The sequence below is a fragment of the Rhinoraja longicauda genome, chromosome 28 (genome assembly GCF_053455715.1).
Source record: "Rhinoraja longicauda isolate Sanriku21f chromosome 28, sRhiLon1.1, whole genome shotgun sequence".
In the NCBI taxonomy this organism is placed as follows: Eukaryota; Metazoa; Chordata; class Chondrichthyes; order Rajiformes; family Arhynchobatidae; genus Rhinoraja; species Rhinoraja longicauda.
Window position 1 is genome coordinate 17,241,900 of NC_135980.1, and position 25,646 is coordinate 17,267,545.

The window sequence follows — 25,646 nt, forward strand, 5'->3', positions numbered from 1 at the left end:
ACCTCTCTAACAATTGACTTTCCTTAGCCAAATGATGGGTAGTTTTGTCAAAAAATATCAACTGGTATTCAATTTGCATTTTATCAGAAATATTTTGCACCAAAGTTTATTATACAGCCTTGGCGCATATATGGGAGAAAGTGCAAAATGCCTGAGATGTGGTGAGAATGATCTTTTTTCCTCTTATCAAAGTAACATTTGACCAAATCTAAAATAGAGGAGATCTGCAAAAAGCTTGTGGAAAATTGTAATCGGGAGAAGTCCAGCTGGCGTCATTCAAAGAAGAAAGAAAAATGGCTATGGCTGATTTTGTCCAAGGACATCATTGCAGAATTTTTTTAAGCAATGTTAAATATTTAGAGCTTGTGATTTGTTGCTTCCTGGTTTTCTATCTGAGAATTCTTGGATGTAACTGAGCATTCAATCAGTATAATAGCATCACACTGGCTTCAGGAAGTTATGTAGGGTGAAACCAAGGCTTGCGTTTGCCCATACTGAATTCCACTGGCACTCATTTAACCAATTCCTTTCAATATGATCGCAGGTGCTCTAAATTGGCCTCTTGGGTGCCCCGCAGGGATGCGTTCTCAGCTCCTTACAATACTTATGCAATCACAACTGTGCACCCAAATTCCGCAAGTTTGCAGGTGATGCCGCTGTAGTGGGACGGTTCCCCAACAATGATGAGATGGAGTAAAGGAAGGAGATAGGGAGCTTAGTAACATGGTGTGAAGACAACAATCTCTTGGGCAGCACGGTGGTGCAGCAGTAGACTTGTTGCCTTACTGCACTAGATTCGATCCTGACTATAGGTGCTGTCTGCATGGAGTTTGTACTTTCTCCCCGTGACCTGCATGGATTTTTTCTCCGCCCGCACTCCAAAGACATACAGGTTTGCAGGTTAGTTGGCATGGTAAAATTGTAAATTGTCCCTAATGTGTGCAGGATGGTGTTAGTGCGTGGGGATCGCTGGTCGACGTGGAGGGCCAGAGGGCCTGTTTCCCCGCTGTATCTCTAAACTAAACTAAACTCGCCCCCAATGTCAGTAAGACAAAGGAGGTGGTCATTGCCTTTAAGAAACGGGGTGATGTCTATGTCACCGGGGCTGAGAATCAAGCTTCTAGGTGTAAGTATCACCAACAAATTGTGCTGGTCCAACCACATTGAATTGATAGCCAAGGTACACCAATGTCTCTAACTCCTCAGAAGACAAAGGAAATTTGCCATGTCTCCAACAATGCTTGCCAATTTCTATAGATACACCGTAGAAAGGATCCTACCAGGATGTGTCACAACTTGGTTTGACAACTGCTCTGCCCAAGACTGCAAGAAATTAGAGTTTTGGGTGCAAGCCAGTCCATCACACAAACCAACTTTTCCTCAGTCCCCCCCCCCCCCCCCCCATCAACTCCATCTATATACTTCAATGGATAGCACGCAAAACAAAATGTTTCACTATACTGATAGATGCAATAAGGATAAACTAATACCAATATCCAGATGCATGTCTGAAAAAGAGTCTCGACCCGAAATGTCACCCATTCCTCTCCAGAGATGCTGCCTGTCCTGCTAAGTTGCTCCAGCTTTTTGTGTCTATCTTCAGATGCATGACAGTTTGGTAAGGCAAATGCACTACCTAGTCCACATACTGTAAACCAGCCTAACTCCGGCTACACTTTGCACTACCTCGGGAGAGCAGCCAACAATCAACGATTACTCGCACTAGTTATTCTTTCTTCTGCCCTCTCCTGTTGGGTGAAAGATACTAAAGCTTGAAAGCATATATCATCAGAAACAAGGGCAGCTTCTTTCCTGTTATTAGATAAATGAACAGACCTCCCAAAGGGCGTGTTGTAATGAGGTACAAGTTCCAATAAGGTTAGCCCTGCAGGGAAGTCCATGTCATTTGCATTCCAAACACCAGACTCCTGAAACAGGTGCTCGGTTGTGAGCTCCGATATAGGAAGAGACTTCAAGGCATACAGAGGAAAAATTTCAATGGCGTGCTCAAAGCCAGCTACAAAAATACATTGTCCTTACCCCTTGTTCCACGAGCACACAGTGGAGAAAGGACATTCAGGTTGGCTGTGATCATTTTGTCCCTGGGTCTGGCGCACAGAGGCCCTGTGTGAGTAGTGGAGGAAGCAGGACATCAGTCACTATCCTGCCCCATCCACGAAGAGTCTGTGATTTCCACACTTACCTCATTGGCCACTGCTGAACCCACAAAACCAGACTGGAAGTAAGTCATCTGTGATTCCATGGAACTACCGAAGACGAAAGCAAGAAGAATGTATATGAAGCAGTAACATTGAAATAAGGCGTGTAAATATTCTTAATCATGATAAAATGTCAGCGGGTGTTTGTTCTGCTGGCATTGCACAGCTGGTGCTGTAAAACTTGAGGTGCTCTGATCACTAATTGGAATATTTGATCTGTATATGAGATAAGCCTCGAGATTTTCGCAGGATGTTGTCATTGAGTGGTACTGATTGCTTTTCTCCTTTATCAAAATTTCTCTTGTCCAAAGTCAGAATTTAATTTGGTTCAGTGTTACTGGTTTCAAAGAAATGGCATAAAGGCTTGAAGTAATAAAATCATGGACACAGGAAAAATAAAAACGTATAAAATCATAGCTTAAGACAAAAATATATTTAGATTCACAGCAAACAATTCAACCATGGTTTCTGTAAATCTATGGAAGATAAATCAAGCATCCCAATAGAATGTCCCTTGGCCAAAATGCCACCATCTCTGGAGGCTTCAAGACCATTGTAATTGTTATTGATAATGTATGCAGAGCTAGCAATGCTACCTCCAGAATGTTTTTAGGCAGCATGGATAAAGCCAGAGTAGACCCTGGGGTTGCCTTCGTGGTAACAAGAGGTCTAAGTCAGGACAAGGACATGGGGTTCACAGACCAAGGCAATAATGGAAACCAGTTTCAAGAAAATGAGGCAATAGAGATAATTAGCAGTTCTCGAGATAAGGTGCACAAAAGGCACATGAGGGATGCAGTAATGAAGGACTTAACTGATCAAACGGTTGCTTTAGGCCTGAGGTCACCAGATACTGGCCAGTGAGTACTTTTCATTGGTATTCATAAAACGGGCTTTGCAGTTGAAGGATACAGCAAAGATGAAATTCTAGTCTCTGTAAATAAAGAGAATTACTCAATGGCTTGGCAGGCTTAAAGGTGGATAGATCCCCAGTGCTGGATGACATTTCTCCCAGGCTGTTTGTAGGAGGCAAGGGAAGAGACTCCTGGGGCACTGGCTGAGAATTTTACTTGGCTGGCTGAAGTGAGATACTGACAAATGACTGAAGGACAACAAAGAGGTCCCCCTTTTCAAGAAGGGCAGCAAGGGTCTGCCTGTTAATTACAGACCTGTGAGCCTATGAATAGTAAGGAAGTTATAGGATTGGCTCTAAGGGGCAGGATTCATGATTACATGGAAAGACAGGGACTAATCAGAGATAGTAGCATAGCTTTGCCAACTACAAATCCTATCTGACCAATCTGACAAAGTTTTGAGAAGATTTTGATGAGCCTGGTGCAGTAGATGTGATTTACAAGAACTTCAGTTCAGAGTCACAAATAACATTTTAGAAGTGTCTAAATGAGCCCTTGAATCGCCCAGATGTAAAAGGCCAAGGGCCAAGTACTGGAAGATGGGCTAAATAGGGATGGATGTCCACGCATAAGCCAGACATCGGCCAAATGACCTGTTTCCGTACTTTATGATTCTCACTCTATGACTATAACTACTTCACCTCTGCCTTCACCACCCTCCCCATCACACATTCGAATATTTCCTGTGGCAGGACTTATAACTCCCCTTGTTGTTTTGTTTTGTCCAGACGTGCAGCATACTCGTACCCAGAAACCCAACTCTATGCACAGAATCCTGGAGCCTCGTACTTTGAATCACCGGGAAGTTCTGTTCAAGTGACCACGGTTGTGTCCTCGCCCACTGTGGTGCCATCTCATAATATGGTGGGAACCGTAGGCATTGCGATGGAGGTGGGAGGAAGTCAGATCATCTCGAGCAGCGGTGGAACATACCTTATCCACGGAGGATCGATGGACAATTCCAGACACCCACTGTCTCACGCTACACGCCCATCACCTGGAACTGTGAGCAAACTTGTTTGGTTGAAAAGATTGCAAATCCCTGAGTTATTCACTCCTTTCATCCAACTTCAGTAAACCTGGGATGAGGAGATGTTGCCGCCTCTTATTAACTCTATTGTGCGAAGTCAAGAGCTGATTTTGTTACCCTGTTGCTAGTTTAGTTATAGTGGTTTTTCACAGTCACAACGTGACTGCTTTTCTTTGGAAACCCTGGTACCAGACACATTAGACCAAAGCTTCACATTAAGGAACTTGCCGAGTGTTAGCCATGGAATAAGTTTGAATTTTGATAAATACATAAAGGTAATCTGAAGGGACCTTTTTTAAAATAAAACTCACCGAGCCAGCTATAATAATCTGGCTAACTGTGAATAGATAATGATTAGATAGCCTTTGATAATAATTACATCCATTAATTAAATATCTTGATGGATTTAAAAAAAAAAGGTTTTCTCCCTTTTAATCCTGTTCTTTTGGCCTTATCCCAGTTCCAAGATGCATGTGGACATGTCTGCCTCCTATTGACTGTTTCCTGATAATTTTAATTTTCCTGCCCGAAGGCAGACCTGATCAATTTATTTTTAGAAAGTGACCACCATAGTAACTATAGAACGCTCCCCAGCCCTGTGCACCCCAGATCTAAAGATTCAGTCTGAAGATGATTTATTTTTCATCATTGCTGAGATACAAGAGGCTGCAGATCCTGAAATTTGGAGTAAAAAAAACAAACTGCTGGAGGGTTGCACAGCATCTGTGAGGGGGAAAAGATGGTTGGTCCTGATGTGTAGTTTTGGCCCAAAACATCGACTATCCCATCACCTCCACAGATGCTGCTTCATTGCTGAATTCTATTTATTTGCTCATGTAATCAACCCCTCTTTTTTTCTTTTTATTTCATTTTTCAGTATCTGAGAGTCACTTATTTATTTTCTATTCTTGTTTGAGTGGTGGGTCAGGCTTGAGGGACTGAGTCGTCTGCTCCTGCCCTGTTTTCTTGTGTCTTAGAGGGGATCTGAGAAAGATCACCTCGAGGATGGTTGGAATCTGCAATGGGTGGTGGAGACAGACTCTCAGAACATTGAAGAATCACCTAGTTGAGCATGGACATGGTGGATCAAAGGGCCAGTTTCACGGATTTATGACTATGATTCTCATTGTGATTTAGATTGAGGGCTTTATTGGGGTTAAGAAATTTAATATGAGTAAGGTGCTGTTTGTTTGTAAAAAATAATTCATTACTTCATGAATCAACCCCTCTTGGTCCCACATAGGAGATTGGTGTACAAACTTAAAGCACACGGTTTTGAGGGTTCAGTGTTGAGGTGGATAGAAAATTGGTTGGCGGACAGGATGCAAAGAGTAGGAATAAACGGGTCCTTTTCGGAATGGCAGGCAGTGACTAGTGGGGTACCGCAAGGCTCAGTGCTGGGACCCCAGTTATTTACAGTGTATATTAATGATTTGGACGAGGGAATTGAATGCAACATCTCTAAGTTTGCGGATGACACAAAGCTGGGTGGCAGTGTTAGCTGCGAGGAGGATGCTAGGAGGCTGCAGAGTGACTTGGATAGATTAGGCGAGTGGGCAAATGCATGGCAGATGCAATATAATGTGGATAAATGTGAGGTTATCCACTTTGGCGGCAAGAACAGGAAAGCAGAGTATTACCTGAATGGTGACCGATTGGGAGAAGGGGAGATGCAATGTGACCTGGGTGTCATGGTGCACCAGTCATTGAAAGCAAGCATGCAGGTGCAGCAGGCAGTGAAGAAAGCGAATGGTATGTTGGCATTCATAGCAAGAGGATTTGAGTTTAGGAGCAGGGAGGTTCTGCTGCAGTTGTACAGGGCCTTGGTGAGACCGCACCTGGAGTATTGTGTGCAGTTTTGGTCTCCTAACCTGAGGAAAGACGTTCTTGCCTTAGAGGGAGTACAGAGAAGGTTCACCAGATTGATCCCTGGGATGGCGGGACTTTCATATGAGGAAAGACTGGATAGACTGGGCTTGTACTCGCTGGAATTTAGAAGACTGAGGGGGGATCTTGTAGAAACATATAAAATTCTTAAGGGGTTGGAGAGGCTAGATGCGGGAAGATTGTTCCCGATGTTGGGGGAGTCCAGAACCAGGGGTCACAGCTTAAGGATAAGGGGGAAGTCTTTTAGGACCGAGATGAGAAAACATTTCTTCACACAGAGAGTGGTGAGTCTGTGGAATTCTCTGCCACAGAAGGTAGTTGAGGCCAGTTCATTGGCTATATTTAAGAGGGAGTTAGATGTGGCCCTTTTTGCTAAAGGGATCAGGGGGTATGGAGAGAAGGCAGGTACAGGCTACTGAGCTGGATGATCAGCCATGATCATATTGAATGGCGGTGCAGGCTCGAAGGGCCGAATGGCCTACTCCTGCACCTATTTTCTATGTTTCTATGTTTCTATGAATGGGACAGAAGACATTGAAAATAAAACTAAATGAGAACTTAGATGTTAGCTAACACATCACCTAATATGCCATAAGACTGAAAAAGAGGTGATCAAAAAAGGAACCAGAATGCATTATAATTAATTTAATTGGGCAAGCACTTTTGTGGTTAAACACTACATACATTTGATCTAACACTCCTAAGGGCATTATCTTTGCAGTTCCCAATGCTGGTAAAGGTCTGAGAACCATCGAGTCATACAGCATGGAAACGGACACATTGTCCCAACTTGTCCATGCCGACCGAGATGCCCCATCTAAGCTAGTCCCATTTGGCCACGTTTGGCTCATATCCCCCTTTGAGAGTCAGAAGACTGCTCATGTTCCACATACGGTTATGAGCACTTTATGAAGCTGCTGTTAAGGGAAATGCCATTTTTAACTGGCGACCATCATTTTAAAGAGCCTGGAATTACATGGAGCGGGGAGTTAGCCTGACCTTGCAGTATTTGTGATAAAATCCTTGCTTTCAATGAGCAATGTGGAAATTAAAAATACGAGTCTTTGCATGTTGTTATTCCTCACTTTGTGCTGTTATTTCTCGATTTGAGAAATGCATGTGTTAGAATCCTGGCCCATGCACTATTGTGAATGCTGCAGGAAGTCAAAGGTTGTCATTCCTGATAGTGAAAGAAGTAAATTAAGAGCCTGTTCACCTTATTTTTAATACACTTTCATATAATATTATTTTCCTCAAATATGTCATTTGTGTTCTTTAACTATTTTGGATTGTTATGAAATGTAATTTATGCCTATTCTGTTATACATTTAGTCAGTTGAATAATAGCCAAAGTGGCTGCGTTGATTTCATGATGTTTCATCTGAAACTTTACACTTGCTCCAATAGATTGAAATGGCAATTGAGAACCTACAGAAATCTGAAGGCATCACAGCTCATAAAAGTACTCTACTGAACAGCCATGTGAGTATCTAACCACCCAAGTTTTCATTTGACCCCTTCCAGTAATATACTATTCTGGTCTACATGGATTTTTTAAATATCCCCCACAGTCTTATCTTTACTGATATAGATCATGAACCAAGCGCAATGTTGGCTGATGGTGCAAACTGCATGGTAGTTAATCAGCATCAGAAAGGTTTCAGGGAGTCGTGAACAGAGAGTGAATAGGCAAGGATACAGCCTGAAGGGTAATGTGCGGTCATCCCCTTTTGTCAATAAATAATGGAGTATTTTATAAATGGATGGGCTGAAAGGAGCATGAGTAGGCGTTCAGAGGGACCCAGGTGTACATGAATCATTGAAAGTTAACATTTGGTTGCTGTAAGCAATGTGAAAGCAGTTGGAATGTTGCTTTTTATTCCAGGGGGATTTGAATACGAGAATATAAACCCTTTACTGAAATTATATTGGTGAGTCCGTATCCCTAGGTAATGTGTGCAGATCTGGTCTTTTACCCAAGGCAAGATAAAGTTGTGAAAATGAGAGTGGAATGAAGGTTCACCAAATTGATTGCGGGGTTGAGGGTGTGAGGAGTGATTGAGAGCCTGGGCCGAGAAGAATGAGTGGTGATCGCACTGAAACATACAAAGTTCCTCTGGGGCTTGACACAATGGAAGCAGGGAGGAAGGTTCTCAATGCTGGAATATTTGAACCAGGGATCAAAGTCTAAAAGTAAGTCATAGAGGTCAACTATTCAGAACTGAGACAAGAAGAATTTTTTTCACCCAGAGAGTAATGCACTTTTGGAGTTTTCAATCTAAGTGGAGTCTCAGGCAGATGGATTCTAACAGCCAAATGTTACTGTTGCTTATTTTGAGGCAACCTATACGTGGTTTTCAAAGGGACTCGCAACACGAGGCATTAGTAGGTCAGCTCTTACTCAGGCATCAAAGGGTCCTGTAGGTCAATTTACTTTTTGGACTAGTTACAATTAAGAAGGGTTTGTTTTCAAGTGTTGATTTCCTTCTGTAAGAAGCAATCTTCAAGCATTGTTTCCCATTTGCCAACTCATGAGACCTAGTATGATGGATAGGAGTAGCCTAATGAATGTTGTGAAACAGGGTACAATGCAAAGTCCCTTAAAGAGACTCTCCTTCTAAATATATGTGATAGGTGAGTGGAAATTTACATCAACAGTGGCTAATTCTTTTTAAAAGGTTATGTACTCTGCAATGGTAAATTGAGATGATTTATCTTGTAATGAGAAAACAATTGAATGTGTATCTCATTTCAGGATTCCCATGTGATTTAAACTAGGAAAACTTCCTGAAAGTTAGCTTTAAAGAAACCGCTTGTTAGTGTGATATAATTTAATGCCTTCAGTGTTTATCGTGCAATTCTTGGCTTCGTGTTCTCGGGTGTTAATTTATTGAGCTGACCAGTAAGCCTATATATTGGAAGTTGTTTAGGATAATTTTACAGCATGGATGGGTGACGTACATTTTTTGCTCAAAACAGCTTCAGTGGCTTCTCGACAATTATGAGACAGCTGAAGGAGTTAGTCTCCCTCGGAGTTCCCTCTACAACCATTACCTGCGGCATTGCCAAGAACAGAAGCTTGATCCCGTCAATGCAGCTTCCTTTGGCAAACTGATTCGTTCAGTGTTCATGGGGCTAAGGACCAGAAGACTAGGAACAAGGTCAGAGCAAATTGCACATCCATAAATCTATGTCAGCAATTCTTCCTTGTTGTACCTTGGTCTCTAGTGAAACTTTCCCACGGCAATGTTTCTAAGATAGGAGTTGCTTTAAAACATTCTCGTCGTGCTAATAAAAAGTCACTTGATAAATTTATCACGATATTCAGGAGCTTTAAATTCCTGTTGATGTTCAAACTTCTTGCATTTTGAACATCAGTCGAAAGCTGAAATAATAGTGGTTTTCTACTTCATTAACCTTAAAGACTTACAATATCATTACACCCCTGTCGAGCAGTACACCTGGTTAAAATTTGGAAATGAGATTCAATAACAGGGAGTACCTGCTTTTGATGAATCTTTATTCTCTTGTTTTGTCTCCTTGATTTAAACCATCTGTAATGACATAACAAAAATCTATATCAAAGACCAAAATTAAACTAATATATCTCACTGCTATTCTATTGCTTAGAAATAGTTATATTAATAATTTTTGTTATTGTTGCCAGTAGCGACTATTTATTCAGCAATCTTTAGTTTTAGATCACATTCCTGTGTTGCAGGGGAAATTCCAAGTATCACTATTACGGGATTCGTCTAAAGCCAGATTCGCCTTTAAACCGTTTACAGGAGGACATGCAGTACATGGCGATGCGACAGCAACCAGTACATCAGAAGCAAAGGTATGATACCAGCCTTTGCCCATCTTCCCACGGTTCAGGGACCGTGGTCCTCAGCAAAGATTGCACCCTGGCACATCAGCTGAGGTGCCATTGTGACCCAGAGGCCGCAATCCCTAGTCTAGATACAATCCCAACATAAACTATACTGCCCTCATCCCAGTGATCCCAACCCTCAGCAATGGTGCAGTCGAATATGATGCCTATGCCTCATTTACAACCCACATTCAAAAACTCAAGCAAGCATATAGTTCCAGCATTTCTCTGCCTGCTGTTTCCATTATTCATCCTACATCGAAGAGTTCCAGGAAACCATCCCTGCTGTCACTGTTTTCTAAAATAGTTACATCTGAACATCCGCTGCTGACATGACCCACCCAACTCATATCCAGGGTCTATTTTGGCCAGGGATCCACACCCCAAGTCAAGATGAAATCCCACTTACCCCATCCATCATTTAACCCCTGTCCAGGAACTCTAGCTATATGGTAGCAACTTAATTAATGCATCATCTGAGCTGTTGTCTCAGGTATAAGACGGGAATTGGCTAGGATAGACTGGCAAATTATACTTAAAGGGTTGCCAGTGGAGATGCAATGGCGAAGATTTAAAGACCGCGTGGATGAACTCCAGAAATTGTTCATCCCTGTCTGGCGAAAAAATAAAACTGGGAGGGAGGCTCAACTGTGTCTGACGAGGGATGTCAAGGATAGCGATAACGCCAAGGAAAAGGCATATAAATTGGCCAGAAGAAGTGGCAAAGCAGAGGACTGGGAGAAATTTAGAACTCAACAGAGGAGGACAAAGGGGTTAATTAAGAGGGGGGGAAAAGAGCATGAAAGAAAGCTTGGGGGAATATAAAAACTGACTAAACGTTTCTTTAGGTATGTAAAAAGGAAAAAAATAGTGAAGACGAATGTAGATCCCTTATAGTCAGAGACAGGTGAATTTATAATGGGAAACAGGGAAATGGCAGAACAGTTAAACGAGTACTTTGGTTCTGCCTTCACTAAGGAAGACACAAACAACCTCCCAGAAATACTAGGGGACCGAGGATCTAGTGGGAGGGAGGGACTGAAGGGATTCTACTTTAGTCAGAAAATGGTGTTATGTAAACTGTTGGGACTGAAGGCAGATAAATCCCCAGGCCTGATGGTCTGCATCTCAGAGTACTCAAGGAGGTGACCCTAGAAATCGTGGATGCATTGGTGATCATTTTTCAATGTTCTCTCCACTCTGTATCAGTTCCTGTGGACTGGAGGGTAGCCAATGTAACTCCACTTTTTAAGAAAGGAGGGAGAGAGAAAACAGGTAATTATAGACCAGTTAGCTTACATCGGTGGTGGGGAAGATGCTGGGGTCCATTATTAAAGATGTTATAGCAGTGCATTTAGAAAGCAGCGATGGGATCGGTCAAATTCAGCATGGATTTATGATGGGGAAATCATGCTTGACTAATCTTTTGGAAATTTTGAGGATGTAACAAGTAGAATGGATAAGGGAGAGCCAGTGGATGTGGTGTATCTGGACTTTCAAAAAGCCTTTGACAAGGTCCCACACAAGAGATTAGTGTGCAAAATTAGAGCACATGGTATTGGGGGTAGGGTATTGACAGGGATAGAGAACTGGTTGGCAGACAGGAAGCAAAGAATAGGAATTAACGGGTCCTTTTCAGAATGGCAGGCAATGACTTGTGGGGTGCCGCAGGGCTCAGTGCTGGGACCCCAGTTGTTTACAATATATGTTAACGATTTAGATGCAGGGTAACTTGGATAGGTTGGGTGAGTGGGCAGAGGCATCGGCGGATGCAGTTTCATATGGATAAATGTGAGGTTATCCACTTTGGTGGCCAGAACAGGAAGGCAGATTATGACCTGAATGGTGTCAGATTAGAAAGGGAGGTGCAACGAGACCTGGGTGTGCTTTTGTAAATCAGTCACTGAAAATATGCATGCAGATACAGCTGGCAGTGAAGAAAGCCAATGGCATGTTGGCCTTCCTTGCAAGAGGATTTGAGTTTAGGAGCAAGAAGATCCTACTGCAGTTGTACAGGGACCTGGTGAGACCACACCTGGAGTAGTGTGTGCAATTTTGGTCTTCTAACTTGAGGAAGGACATTATTGCTATTGAGGGAGTGCAGCGTAGATTCACCAGGTTAATTCCCGAGATGGCGGAATGATGAAAGAATGGGTCGACTGGGTTTGTATTCGCTGGAATTTAGAAGGATGAGAGGGGATCTTATAGAAACATATAAAATTCTTAGAGGATTTGACAGGGTAGATGCAGGGAAAATGGTTCCGATGTTGGGGGAGTCCAGAACCAGGGGTCACAGTTTAAGAATAAGGGGTAGGCCATTGAGGACTAAGATAAGGAAAAACTTTTTCACCCAGAGAGTTGTGAATCTGTGGAATTCCCTACCACAGAAGGCAGTGGAGGTCAATTCAGTGGATGTGTTCAAGAGAGAGTTAGATTTAGCTCTTAGGGTTAAGGGAATCAAGGGAAATGGGGAAGAAGCTGGAATGAGGTACTGATTTTGGATGACCAGCCATGATCAGCTGGCTCGAAGGGCTGAATGGCCTACTCCTACACCTATTTTATATGTTTCTATGTCTCAAGATAAAGGATGAGTTGGGGGTTTTAAGATTGAAGGTTATTGATGACAACAGTTGATGCAATCACAATACATATTAAGATTGGTACTTTTGACCATAACTTTCAAAGACACTGATCGGAACTGATTTAATAAACCTGTGCCTTTAATTCTTGAAATGTCATTGACCTTTAATAGCAATTTATTTGTAAAGAAACTGAATAGATTTCTTTCAGCAGTTATGTGTGAAGAAATAATGTATAAAAACTTAATGATTGTCCTTGAGTTCAAAGTAAATGCTTCCTGGTGGCACTCAGAATGGTCACATAAAGTAATCTTAAACAGTGTGCTTCCTAAATAAAGAAATAATGAGAATTCTGGTCAGTATAATTTGGTGTAAAAGGGAAAAGCAAAATTAGCAAATACTGCCACTGAGGGTAGGTTAAAGGAATGAGTATTTAAATTTTTTTAAATATATCAGTTGATGCATGGACATTGCTGATCTTAGATCCTTAATCTTAGTCAACAGACGAGGGGAATAAGACAGTTCCATGAGAACAGTTCACGGATCAGTCGTAATTTTGTTGAACATCAGAAGAGGAGCAGGATTTTCATTCCTGAACCTTATTCTTCCAAAATGCGTTTTTATTTTTAAATTTTGTGTTTTGTCTTTAGATTTAAACCAATGCAAAAATTGGATGGTGTGGGAGACAATATGCCTGGAAATGGACAGCATGCGACCCCAACAACTCCAGAACAATCAGTTGCTGCACAGAGCCAACATCACCAGCAATTCCTGGGTCAGTCTGTTACTCTTCTTCAGGAGGTACCAAGGGGAGCTAATCCTCTGCAGGTTATTTATGGCTTCTGTTGAATGAACTCTGCAGTGTTTTCAATATTTCTCAAAGAATTTCCAGCTGACAAAATGTTGCTCCATAATGGGAGGCTTGTTAACAATTACTTGCATTTTAAAAAAACTGTAGATTGAATAAAGCACAGAAACAAAATTTGACATGACCGTTCAAGGATCTATTGAGGTAGATCATTAAGGTTTCAATGAAGAATTAAGGTTTTAAGGGGTTTCTTCAAGTAAAAACAAGTGAGATTGAGATGTTCAGAAAGGGAATTCACGAGGACGAGGCTTTGAAAGCTGAAAGAACAATTACCAGTGAGGAAACAATGATTTTTAATTGAATGAGTCTGATATTTGAAGACGTGGGACACGAGTAGGTTTCAGTGACAGTGAGAAGTTTTGCACTGCCCTGCCCTCTTGTGTCAGCACTTTTAGGGAGCTATGGACTTGCACCGTAAGGTGTGTGCATCAATGCACTGAAGGTCCCGACCACTTCCTCTTTCTGTCCAACAAGAATTTGTCCTCCCAAAATGCATCACCTCGGATTGACCTGGATTAAATTTTATCTGCTACCATTCCACCCAGCTTTCCAGATGATCAGTGTTCGTTTATTTCTTTAGACAATCTTTTTTTGGTCCACAATTCCAGAAATTTTGACCTTGACTGTAAGCTTACTAACTGGACCTTCTACATTTTGATCCGTCATTTATCTATATACCCTGGAAGGATAATATATATATCCTGGAAGGATTATATATTTATCACCATGTCCCTATGATCCAGTACTGGATAAAGACCTCCAGTCAGAAAATACCCATCTACCACTACCATCTGCCACTTCTTACAAAGTCAATTTTGGACCCAGTTTGCTCACATGCTTCTGCTCCCTTGTGCCTTAAACTTCTGGAGCATCCTACCATGCAATAACTCAGCAAAAGCCTTGCTAAAGGCAATGTTAACCACATCTAGAGCACTGCCTTCATCAATGTCTTTAGTTACTTGCTTAAATATCTAATTTAGATTTGTGTGTCATGATCTCCCCTGCATAACACTGTGCCTCTCCTAATTATTCCCTGCCTTTGCAAGTAAACATAAATCTTGTCCCTCAGAATCTCCTCCAACACCACTGATGTAAGCTCACTAGCCAATTATTTCTGACCTTGTCCCTATCCTTTTTGAATAAGAGATGGTTAGCTATCCACCAGTCTTCTGGTACCTCATCTGTGGCTAACAAAGATGCAAAAAACAGTGCCCCAGTAATCTCCTCCCTTGCTTTCTTAGCATCCAGGGATAGATGTCAACAGGGCCGAGGGATTTATCCACTCTTAAGTGTCTCTTTTTGCCGTCTTAACTTCTTTCCTATATTCTGTGTACCACTTTCCTTTTAGTGACATGTTTATCCTTTTCCACGATTAAATCTTCAACATCCATTGTTAATCAAGGTTCCCTGAACTTCCCATCTTTGCTTCTTACCTGTACACGGACATTTTGACTGTGATTAGGAAGAATAATTTAGTGAAACCATGTGGGAGGTAAGGTTTAAGGTTATCGGTTAGGATTGGTTGGGTATTTGTCTGGAGGGTTGCATTGGAACAGATGAATGTTGAGCTCCAGAGGCACAGATGGGTGGAATGAGATGGGGAATGAAATCACTAAGAATGAGAGGTTGCCCAGAGTGAAGGCTAAGGTAGGAAAGCAATGAAGATTTCTTCGTGAAAAGAAACTGCAATCCTTGTAGTTGGTAAAGTATTAGTAAAGAATTTTAACGAAGAGTTCAGGGTTGTTGACGCAGGGTGGAATGCACACCTGCACCATTGGAATAGGGAGGCAAATTAAGCTGTGGTTTGGTGGTAAGAGAAATGCTGATAGTCTGATGTAAATGAAGGCATCTAAAACCAGAAAGTCCAGGAAAAATTTAGGGGGAAGTGTGATGACGCCGATTTCTTAACATGGCAAAGATAGATACAAAGTGCTGGAGTAAATCAGCGAGTGAAGCAGCATCTCTGGAGAAAAGGTTTATTATTTTTCTTTTTCCTATTTTTCTCCAGAGATGCCTGACCCGTGGAGTTACTCCAGCACTTTATATCTAAATTTAGTATAAACCAGCATGTGCAGTTCCTTGTTTCTATATATTTTTTAATGGCTTATTGTTAATAAAATCACCCACAACACACTGTTGGACAGCAAAGACCTTATTCAAATGTGAATTCTACATTTTGAGTGAGATGTGGAGAGGCACAGGGATAGCTGATTCATTGGCTGAGACTGTAGCACGTGCTTAGGAAGTAAGAAGGTTGCATTGGGATGGTGATAGTGAAGATGAGGCATTTGGGTTTCTGCTCACAAGGAGTGGCCTTGATGGGCCTTTTGGAGGAATCTGAAAGAGGTACAGAGGACATGTTTTGGAGCTAGGCTGAATATGAGATGGCAGAATAGAAAGGCTGAAGAGTTGAAATAAATTTTACGTTGGAGCTGGTGAAGTCAAGGCAATGATTTCTGGTGAAAGGTCACCGACTGAGAAGAGCAAACGATAAAAGAGAAAAGTAAAAACAAAGTGTAAACAAATAGACAATAGGCGCAGGAGGAGGAGAGAGCTAGATAGAGCTCTTAAGGATAGCGGAGTCAGGGGGTATGGGGAGAAGGCAGGAACGGGGTACTGATTGAGAATGATCAGCCATGATCACATTGAATGGCAGTGCTGGCTCGAAGGGCCGAATGGCCTCCTCCTGCACGTATTATCTATTGTCTAAATGTTAGGCATGGGTTGACAGAAAAAACACCAAAACAAATGGACATAGAATAACCAAGTTATATAGGACTCTTCATGCAGAACTTATTTATATACTTGTTTAACTTTTGTTCCTATTAGATATGTCTCATGTACTGCCAGATTTCATTGACGCTGAGATTGGTGACTCTCCTTTGCCAGAGAATATCACACTGAATGAAGTGAAGACATTACAACTTTTGTACAGGGAGCATTGTGAGGTGAGGTATTCGAGAAGACTGTAGTGTATGGGAGATGTAAGGTGTGATCATTTCATAATCAGCACAAAAGCTCATTGGTGTGTTTTCATACTTTGATGTGCCTGCCTTGGTCTGAACATGTGGGGGTTATGATGAATCTTGCATTCATTTTTTTCTGGAGTATTTTTGCATTTGTAGGTCATGTCATTGGAGATTATTTCATTGACATGATATCCTGAACTTTGATATTCAGTTTTGTTTTATTGTTTTCCAAAATAAAAAATAAATTTGAATAGTTCTATTTATTTAAAAAAGACTGTAAATATTTTGACCTGAATGTGTCTCTAACAAGATACTTTATATTGATCTTGCTTTTTTATGTATGTAAACGTGAATGAAGATCTTTAACAGCCTGATGACTGTGGAAGGGTATTTTCTTCCTTTGTGTTGCAAAAAGTATGTACTGGTAGTTTTGTTATAAGTCGATAGTTGCGTTCCTCAAAACTTTGCATTATTGAAAAGCGCCAATCACCCCTGCAAATTTGCTATTCCCCAACAGGCCTCTTGTGAGAGGTCCTGTGTGAGGTCCAACATAAAGCTGGCTCAGGCCTCCGATGCAGCAGAACGTGAACTCTCCTTTTGAGAAACAATGAGACTTCTGACGAAAGAGTCTCCACATCATCATTTAGAGTTGTTCTAGCTTCTTAACTTCTCCAATGCTAAAGGAAAATGCCTACACTTATTTCGGCCTGGGTAATCTCATGTCATTTATAATGTTGAAACATTAATGTCAAGTTCAAAAAGTTCTATTTAACATTTTCTTTATTTAATTTAGAGAAATTAGCTTAATCAAACTCCAAGGTCATTACTTGCCTGTGTGGATGTTCTTTAAAAAAAAAGCTGCTCCTGTTACCTGATTTCAGAAACACAATTTGTTAGTTTACTATGAATTTTTCTAAATGAGGATTTATTTTTTTCTACTTCCTACCTAACAAATGAATGGGTTCTTTTACAGGCAATGCTGGACGTTGTAATAAACCTTCAGTTTCACTATATTGAGAAACTTTGGCAGACTTTTTGGCATTCAACTCCCTCGCCAAACGATGGTGCTTCTGTTACTTCTGTTAGGTAAGGAAATAACAAACTTTTCCAATAATGCATTCATTATTGGACTACAGTGAAAGAACTGGTCTTTCAACCGCAAAGTCCTTATATAGATCTCACAGGCTGGGAATGCAAATATGCCAATGTAAATCTTGATGTGTTGCTCTTTCATGCACTAATTTAATGATTATGGAATTGATATAATGTTTAGCCTAGTTAGAGATACAGCATGGAAATAGGACCTATGGCCCACTGAAATCACACGGACCATCAATCACCCATCCCACTTTCTCATCCACTTCCTACACAATAGGGGCAATTTATAGAGGCCAATTAACCTACAAGTCCGCATATCCTTGGGATGTGGGAGGAAACTGCACAGAGTCAAGGCCTGAGATCAGGATCATACTCGGGTCTCTGGCGTTGAGGAAGATGCTCTACCAGCCCTGCCACTGTGCTGTTGTATCATATTTTATTAATATTTAAAATAAAAGATACATTATATTTAATGATTGGTTTGCCTGGATTACAGTACATGGTTATGCAGTGTACACACCTGAGAATATAATAGGGGGGGTTGGTGGGGGTTGCAAGTTACATCAATGGTGGGATCAGTGTGTTTTTTATCTGGCTTATGGCTGTTTGCTCTTGCAGCATATAGACAATAGAAAATAGGTGCAGGAGAAGGCCATTCGGCCCTTCGAGCCAGCACCGCCATTCAATGTGATCATGGCTGATCATTCTCAATCAGTACCCAGTTCCTGCCTTCTCCCCATACCCCCTGACTCCGCTATCCTTAAGAGCTCTATCTAGCTCTCTCTTGAATGTATTCAGAGAATTGGCCTCCACTGCCCTCTGAGGCAGAGAATTCCACAGATTCACAACTCTAAAAAAGTTTTTCCTCATCTCTGTTCTAAATGGCCTACCCCATATTCTTAAACTGTGGCCTCTGGTTCTGGACTCCCCCAACATTGGGAACATGTTTCCTGCCTCTAACGTGTCCAGCCCCTTAATAATTTTATACGTTTCGATAAGATCCCCTCTCACCCTTCTAAATTCCAGTGTATACAAACCTAGTCTTTCAACATATGACAGTCCCGCCATTCCGGGAATTAACCTAGTAAACCTACGCTGCACGCCCTCAATAGCAAGAATATCCTTCCTCAAATTTGGAGACCAAAACTGCACACAGTACTCCAGGTGCGGTCTCACTAGGGCCCTGTACAACTGCAGAAGGACCTCTTTGCTCCTATATTCAACTCCTCTTGTTATGAAGGCCAACATTCCATTGGCTTTCTTCACTGCCTGCTGTACCTGCATGCTTCCTTTCAGTGACTGATGCACTAAGACACCCAGATCACGTTGTACGTCCCCTTTTCCTAACTTGACACCATTCAGATAATAATCTGCCTTCCTATTCTTACCACCAAAGTGGATAACCTCACACTTATCTACATTAAACTGCATCTGCCATGCATCCGCCCACTCACACAACCTGTCCAAGTCACCCTGCAACCTCATAGCATCTTCCTCACAGTTCACACTTATCATCGGCAAATTTGCTAATAGTACTTTTAATCCCTTCATCCAAGTCATTGATGTATATTGTAAATAGCTGCGGTCCCAACACCGAGCCTTGCGGTACCCCACTAGTCACTGCCTGCCATTCTGAAAGGGACCCATTTATCCCCACTCTTTGCTTTCTGTCTGTCAACCAACTTTCTATCCATGTCAGTACCCTACCTCCAATACCGTGTGTTCTAATTTTGCCCACCAATCTCCTATGTGGGACCTTGTCGAAGGCTTTCTGAAAGTCGAGGTACACCACATCCACCGGCTCTCCCCTGTCAATTTTCCTAGTTACATCCTCAAAAAAATTCCAGTAGATTAGTCAAGCACGATTTCCCCTTCGTAAATCCATGCTGACTCGGAACGATCCTGTTACTGCGATCCAAATGCTCCGCAATTTCGTCTTTTATAATTGACTCCAGCATCTTCCCCACCACTGATGTCAGACTAACTGGTCTATAATTTCCCGTTTTCTCTCTCCCTCCTTTCTTGAAAAGTGGGATAACATTAGCTACCCTCCAATCCACAGGAACTGACCCGGAATCTATAGAACATTGGAAAATAATCACTAATGCGTCCACAATTTCTAGAGCCACCTCCTTAAGCACCCTGGGATGCATACCATCAGGCCCTGGGGATTTATCAGCCTTGAGTCCCATCAGTCTACCCAAAACCTTTTCCTGCCTAATGTGGATTTCCTCCAGTTCCTCTGTCACCCTAGGATCTCTGGCCACTAGAACATCTGGGAGATTGTTTGTATCCTCCTGAGTGAAGACAGATCCAAAGTACCGGTTCAACTCGTCTGCCATTTCCTTGTTCCCCATAATAAATTCCCCTGCTACTGTCTTCAAGGGACCCACATTTGCCTTGACTATTTTTTACCTCTTCACATACCTAAAAAAGGTATGTGAAGTATAGTGCTCAGCCACTGCAGAATTGCTTAACTTGTATTTAGTTTGCACATGCTGGGGGTGTAAGGTTCCCACTCTATAACTTCTTGTACCAGAAACTCATAGCAGTGCAGTCAGTATGTTGCTGGACCTCAAATAAATTTTGATTCAAAACATTTCTCTTACTGATACTTGCTGACTGCTAGCGCTACAGTCCTGGGTGGTTAATGCATTCTTTTTAGTACATTAAGTAATGATTTTGTGTTCTTTTCCCATTGTTACTTTTTATGGCGTATAGATACAAAATGCCATTTGTCCAAAACCAGTGGGTTGGTTTTGAAAAGTAGCTATTGTCCACTCATGGTAAATGATAAATGGCTGGGAACTATTTGAAGCTTCAAAGGCAGGTTAAGAGGAGGTGCATCACAGTGGACCAGATCCAGTTTTGCATGGGGTCCTCCCAGTAGCAGTACTCCTGTGCACGTGTAAAGAAACTGGTGTGTTCTGTAGAAAGGCCACGCACACAAAACATGTGCAAAGGTCATTTCTGAGGCAAAGGAAAAGAGGTCATGGGATCCTGAGGGAGAAAGTGGAGCACGTGGATGGGAAAGTCACACATGGGGTCAGGGTATCAAGGGTTTGGGTACGTGATCAGGTTGCAGATGATCAGTGATGTGGTCGGACGGTGCTGGGCATGGTTTATTTTCTATCTGCTGCATTGGTAATGAAATGGTTTGTGTTTCTCATTATACAGCGAGGAGGAGAGTGAGGCTGTTTTCCCCAAAGATAAACTCATTAGTCTCTGTAAGTTCGAGCCCATCATCAAGTGGATGCGAAATTGCGACCATGTGCTGTACCAAGCACTGGTGGAGATTCTTATTCCTGATGTTCTGCGGCCTGTCCCGAGTAAGTAGCTTGTAAATATCACTCTTTAGTACTTATGCATTCAAGTGCTTACTCAAGAACGTAACACACATAATTCCTTCTCTTCAGGTGGGTATCACTGACAAGGTAGACATTTAGAATCATAGAATTAGATCCATAGAAGGAGAACATCCAGCCTATTGAATGCTTGATAAGTTTCTGTATAGCAATCCAATTCGTTCCATTTCCTTGCTTTTTCCTCAAAGCACTAGAAATTCTTTTTTGTCATGTGCTTGTTCATTTACCCTTACTAAATGTGTTTCTACCACCTTGCAGGCAGTAAGTTTTGGATGATAATTGTATAAAAATAGTTTCCTTCACACTCAAGCTCGCACTTTAGAAGCTCTTCATTTTAATGCATTCTCCTGGTCCTTGAATAGCCCCTTTGAGTTACTTTGTGTAAACCCAGCAGGTGCTCCAAAATTACATTTCCTCTCTGCTCTCTTTGCTGCAAGCTCTTATTGGTACAGTAATTTTCTTATTTCTTTGCAGATCTCTCCCTCTCCATCTCGCTCTCTCCCTCCCCCCCCCCCCCCCCCCCCCCCCCCCCCAAGTAGTTTCTGACTTTGACCCCTCAAAAACCATACTTGCTCTCCAACATCTTTTTTTCGGTTATCTATACACGTACCTCCTCTCCTGTTGTGAATGCTGAGGCTAAGTAATATCTTCACAATTCTTTATTTTCATGGACTAGATTTGAAGAGACATCCTCTTGGTCCCAATATAATTCTAATTTTTGTTTCAATTTTGATTTACCTTGCAAGTTTCAATATATACTTCCACGTAGAGACATTTGCCCACGATATTTCACCTTTCCCTCGTTTACAGGATCTGTTATTTTAATATTTTTGGAGACTTTGTTTTAGATTTCTGTTGTTCCTCTCATTAATCAACTTTTCTAGGTCATATCAAGTGATTCTTCATCACAGTAAATTAAGTCTTGAACACGTTTCACTAATTTTAAGTCATTTATCCATTAACAGATTTGCTCCATTTATCTAGGGAACATGGAATCCTGATCTTGGTGAGTTTCAGAGGAGGATGGGAGTCAGAGTCCCAGTAGGTTTTAGGGGACTACAGGCACAGGGGCCTTATTGAGGAGTGCAGGACCTGGGGTGATGGTGAGTTTCAGCAGAGCTAAGCAACCCCAGTGAATTTCAAGGGAATGCAGACACAGGTGCTCCAATGAGAGTCCAGGAAGTGCAGGAACTGAAACCCTGGTACGTTTCAATGAAGTGCAATAACTGGGAAGACGGTGACTTTCAAGGAAATGTGGGAAGCATCACATGTGAGCCAGATAGTGAACAATCGGGATTTAGAATTATCAGTAAATAGATTATCAGAGTTCTGCTGTATAAATTTGTAATTCTGCAGACTGTTTTATGTCTCTCTTTCAAATATTACATTGAACACAATTATGTTGTTATTGTTACTGGGTAAACACGTCAGATACACTGTTAGGTTGGCGTCTTCGCTTAAGGGGCATTTTTGCGCAAATCTGTCCTCTATATACTGTGGAAATCCCCTACATTTTGGACAGGAGATAATCTGCTTATCCTAACGTTCTATCTTAATCCCTAAGCAAGACCTTTCGGCCTTTGCTACATGTTTCTTACTCTATTGTTTTAACAATGCGCTACTTCACACCAACGGCCTGTGTGCAATTCACGCGAGGATCATAAATGTTTTTGTATTTGATGTCATTAATTCTCTGTGTTTTTGTAGGTGCTTTGACCCAAGCTATTCGGAATTTTGCCAAAAGTTTGGAGGGATGGCTGATGAGTGCGATGAATGGCTTCCCTCAGCAGATGGTTCGGACAAAGGTGAAACTTTGTGTTAATGTTTAATCCAACGCTGCTGCCCTTCCGACCATTCTCAAGCATTCAACTGCCAGATTTTAATGGGATTAAACCAAATTAAAATTTTCAGTTCTTGGAGGATTTTAATTTTGTAAATACGGAGAGTTATTAGTAATTTCCTAATTATAGTTCTACATATTCAAATTGGATGCTTTCCTCTTAAAAAGGAGAGCTTTGTTTGTTTAAAATGTGAGAAGATTTGTTATGTGTGCTTGTAGGTAGTTGAAAGGCAAAGAATAATAGAAGGGTGAAGGCTGTTGATAAGGGTAAAACTATTTTTGCATTCATTTTGTCGGCATGCATTGGCTAACCCTAGCAATGCCCTCAACAATGTGATGGCAAGTAGCATTCTTGAACAACTACACCCTTTCTGTGATGGTATTCCAACTGTGGAGGGATTCCCAGGATTTAGACCCAGCGATGATGAAGGGATCATTTGGCAGGGAATCAGAAGGTGGTGGTGGTCTCGCCCACCTGAAGTATGCATCTTTTGCTTTGGGAGGTCACAGGTTTTGGTGGTGCTACGGAATGGACTTCTTGGACCTTTTACTTTGTGACCTTCTTAGCTTGGTATTCTTCAGAATAGTGGTTTTTCTTTCAGAAAAGAGAATGCTGATGTTTGCTAGTGTGCCAAACTTTAAAAATGTTAGTTATTGTTTATCCATGAAAGAACTTAGCATATTTTTTCATCTTTTCATCATTTTCATCATTTGTAAGGAAATGGTTAGAAGTCAGACCCACGTTTTTATAGCTGACGTAACAATGCAGGTTCACTCAAACTAACTCCACCAGACATTCAGGCAAGAAAGGTTAGGAGAACTTTGCAATTTGTGGTCAGCTGGACCATGTTTCTGCATTACTGATAAAAGCATAAAGTCCATTTGCTGCCAAACTACCGAGAAGTTCCACATATTTCCATTTATTTATGGACTTCCATCATTTTGCCATGTTGGGCACAGCTTTTATTTCTTTTGAACAATGTTTTATCCAGTTTTGCGCAGTACTTATTGAGGTCAGTTGAGTGAAGTCCAGCGATGGGTAGAAAACCACAGTTCACAGGATATCATTAACCTTGTCACTGATGAGGGAACAAGCACTGTAGAAGGGGATGTAGGTGGTGGTGAGGTTAATCTGCCAGTCAAGGAGAAGAGCGTTGGGCTGAAACCTAAATGGCTTAGGGCAAGTGAAAGGAAGGAATGGGAAACCATTAATATAGATTTAGTAAAGGTGTTTAAAAAAGTCTAAAACGGACAGTGGAAAACAAAGTAAGATATGATGGGAAAGGTTATTTATTGCATATGGAGTTGTTATTGTGCTTAGCATAAGTTTGCATAATCAGTTTGGCTTTGGGCTTGGTTTTCTTGGTTGAGTGCTTATCCTGGCATTACAGCATGTATTTTGTGTTTTAATTGAAATTTAACTTTTGAACAATGTTTTATCCAATGAGATATTGGTGCTGTGAAATGCAACTGTGATCCACCTTGAGCGTGACTTTGTTGATTGCTTTATTTTGTTTTATAGGTGGGAGTAGTTAGTGCCTTTGCCCAAACATTGCGCAGGTACACATCCCTGAACCACCTTGCACAAGCTGCCAGAGCTGTCCTACAGAATACATCGCAGATCAACCAGATGCTCAGTGACCTCAACCGCGTTGACTTTGCCAATGTACAAGTGAGTTTATCTGTTGCACCAAATCTTCATCTTCCTTTACTCAACCTTCCATCTCCAACATCCAATAAAAATAACTGTGGATAATTTAAGATTGGGCTGTTTCAGCTACCCTCTCCCTCTCTGCTGCCATTATCACCTTCAGTAAAAAAAAAACTGCTGGAGGATCTAAGGAGGTAAAATGAACAGTCATGGTTTTGGGTCAAGAGCCCTCACTAGGACTGAAATCAGAGATGACCTCATTAGTTTAGTTTAGAGATATAGTGCGGAAACAGTCCGCACCGACTAGCGATCACCCCGCACATTAACACTATCCTACACACACTAGGGACAATTTACACATACACCAAGTCAATATACCGAAATAACTATGTCTTTGGAGTGTGTGAGGAAACTGAAGATCTCGGAGAAAACCCACATGGTCATGGGGAGAACGTACAAACTCCGTACGGACAGCTCCATATAGTCGGGATCGAACCCGGATCTCTGGTTCTGCAATTGCTGTAAAGCAGCAACTCTACCGCTGCGCCACCGTGCCGCCCTAAGACAAGATCCTAAGGGGATTGAACAGGATAGATGTAGAGATATTGTTTTGATTCACTTGCAGTCTCTCCATTTAGATAATAATCTGCGCTCTGATTCCTTCTACCAAAGTGCATCACCTCACACTTCCCTCCATTTACCAAGTTTTCACCACATACTCATAATCTATCTACAACCCATTGCAGGATAATAATGTCCTCATCACAATGCGATCTTCCCCTTATTTACCTATCTGTGAACATAGAAATGTTACATTTCATTTCCTTTTTTAGGTCATCAATGTCAAATGTAAACACTTGAGGGCCAAGAACGGAACGTTGTGGTACTCTACTAGTTACATTGCTCCAACTGAAAAGGACCTATTTATTTCAAACTGTTTTCTAGGTGACAGCTAGTTTTCAATCATGCAAACATGCTTTCTCTAATACCTTGAGCTTGTAATTAATACATCAGCCTTTTATGTGGCACTTTGTCAAATGCCTTTTGAAATCTTCATAAATTGTATCTACTGGTACTCTGCTGTCAATATTCCCGTCACATCCTCCAAAAACAGTCAATTCTAAATGTTATTTATCTTCTATAATACCATGTTGATTAGGTTTTACTATATTCAGCTATCCTAACTGATTAGTTATTTCCTCTTTGATTATTGACCGTGGCATCTTCCCAACAATAGATATTAAACTATAGTTCCTTGTCTTTTGTCTTCCTTTTTCCTTAAGGCCAAGAAGTAAAGAAACTTATAGTCCTTGAGTGCTTTGGACTAAAAGTATATCAGCGAATTAATGTGC

The 25,646-nt window shown here is 41.4% G+C and overlaps 1 protein-coding gene across 5 annotated transcripts in view; it reads left to right on the forward strand.

The window, feature by feature from the left end:
- Positions 1-25,646, forward strand: part of LOC144606990 (DNA-binding protein RFX2-like) — a 69,168-nt gene that overhangs the window by 34,126 nt on the left and 9,396 nt on the right. For all 5 annotated transcript variants that reach the window (XM_078423501.1, XM_078423499.1, XM_078423503.1 and 2 more), the window contains 10 exons: positions 3,862-4,138; positions 7,458-7,532; positions 9,030-9,211; positions 9,772-9,891; positions 13,154-13,278; positions 16,201-16,319; positions 17,314-17,426; positions 20,616-20,767; positions 22,511-22,608; positions 24,166-24,315. In XM_078423501.1, the coding sequence (XP_078279627.1) occupies positions 3,862-4,138; positions 7,458-7,532; positions 9,030-9,211; positions 9,772-9,891; positions 13,154-13,278; positions 16,201-16,319; positions 17,314-17,426; positions 20,616-20,767; positions 22,511-22,608; positions 24,166-24,315 (1,411 nt within the window). The remainder of the gene's footprint in view (positions 1-3,861; positions 4,139-7,457; positions 7,533-9,029; positions 9,212-9,771; positions 9,892-13,153; positions 13,279-16,200; positions 16,320-17,313; positions 17,427-20,615; positions 20,768-22,510; positions 22,609-24,165; positions 24,316-25,646) is intronic.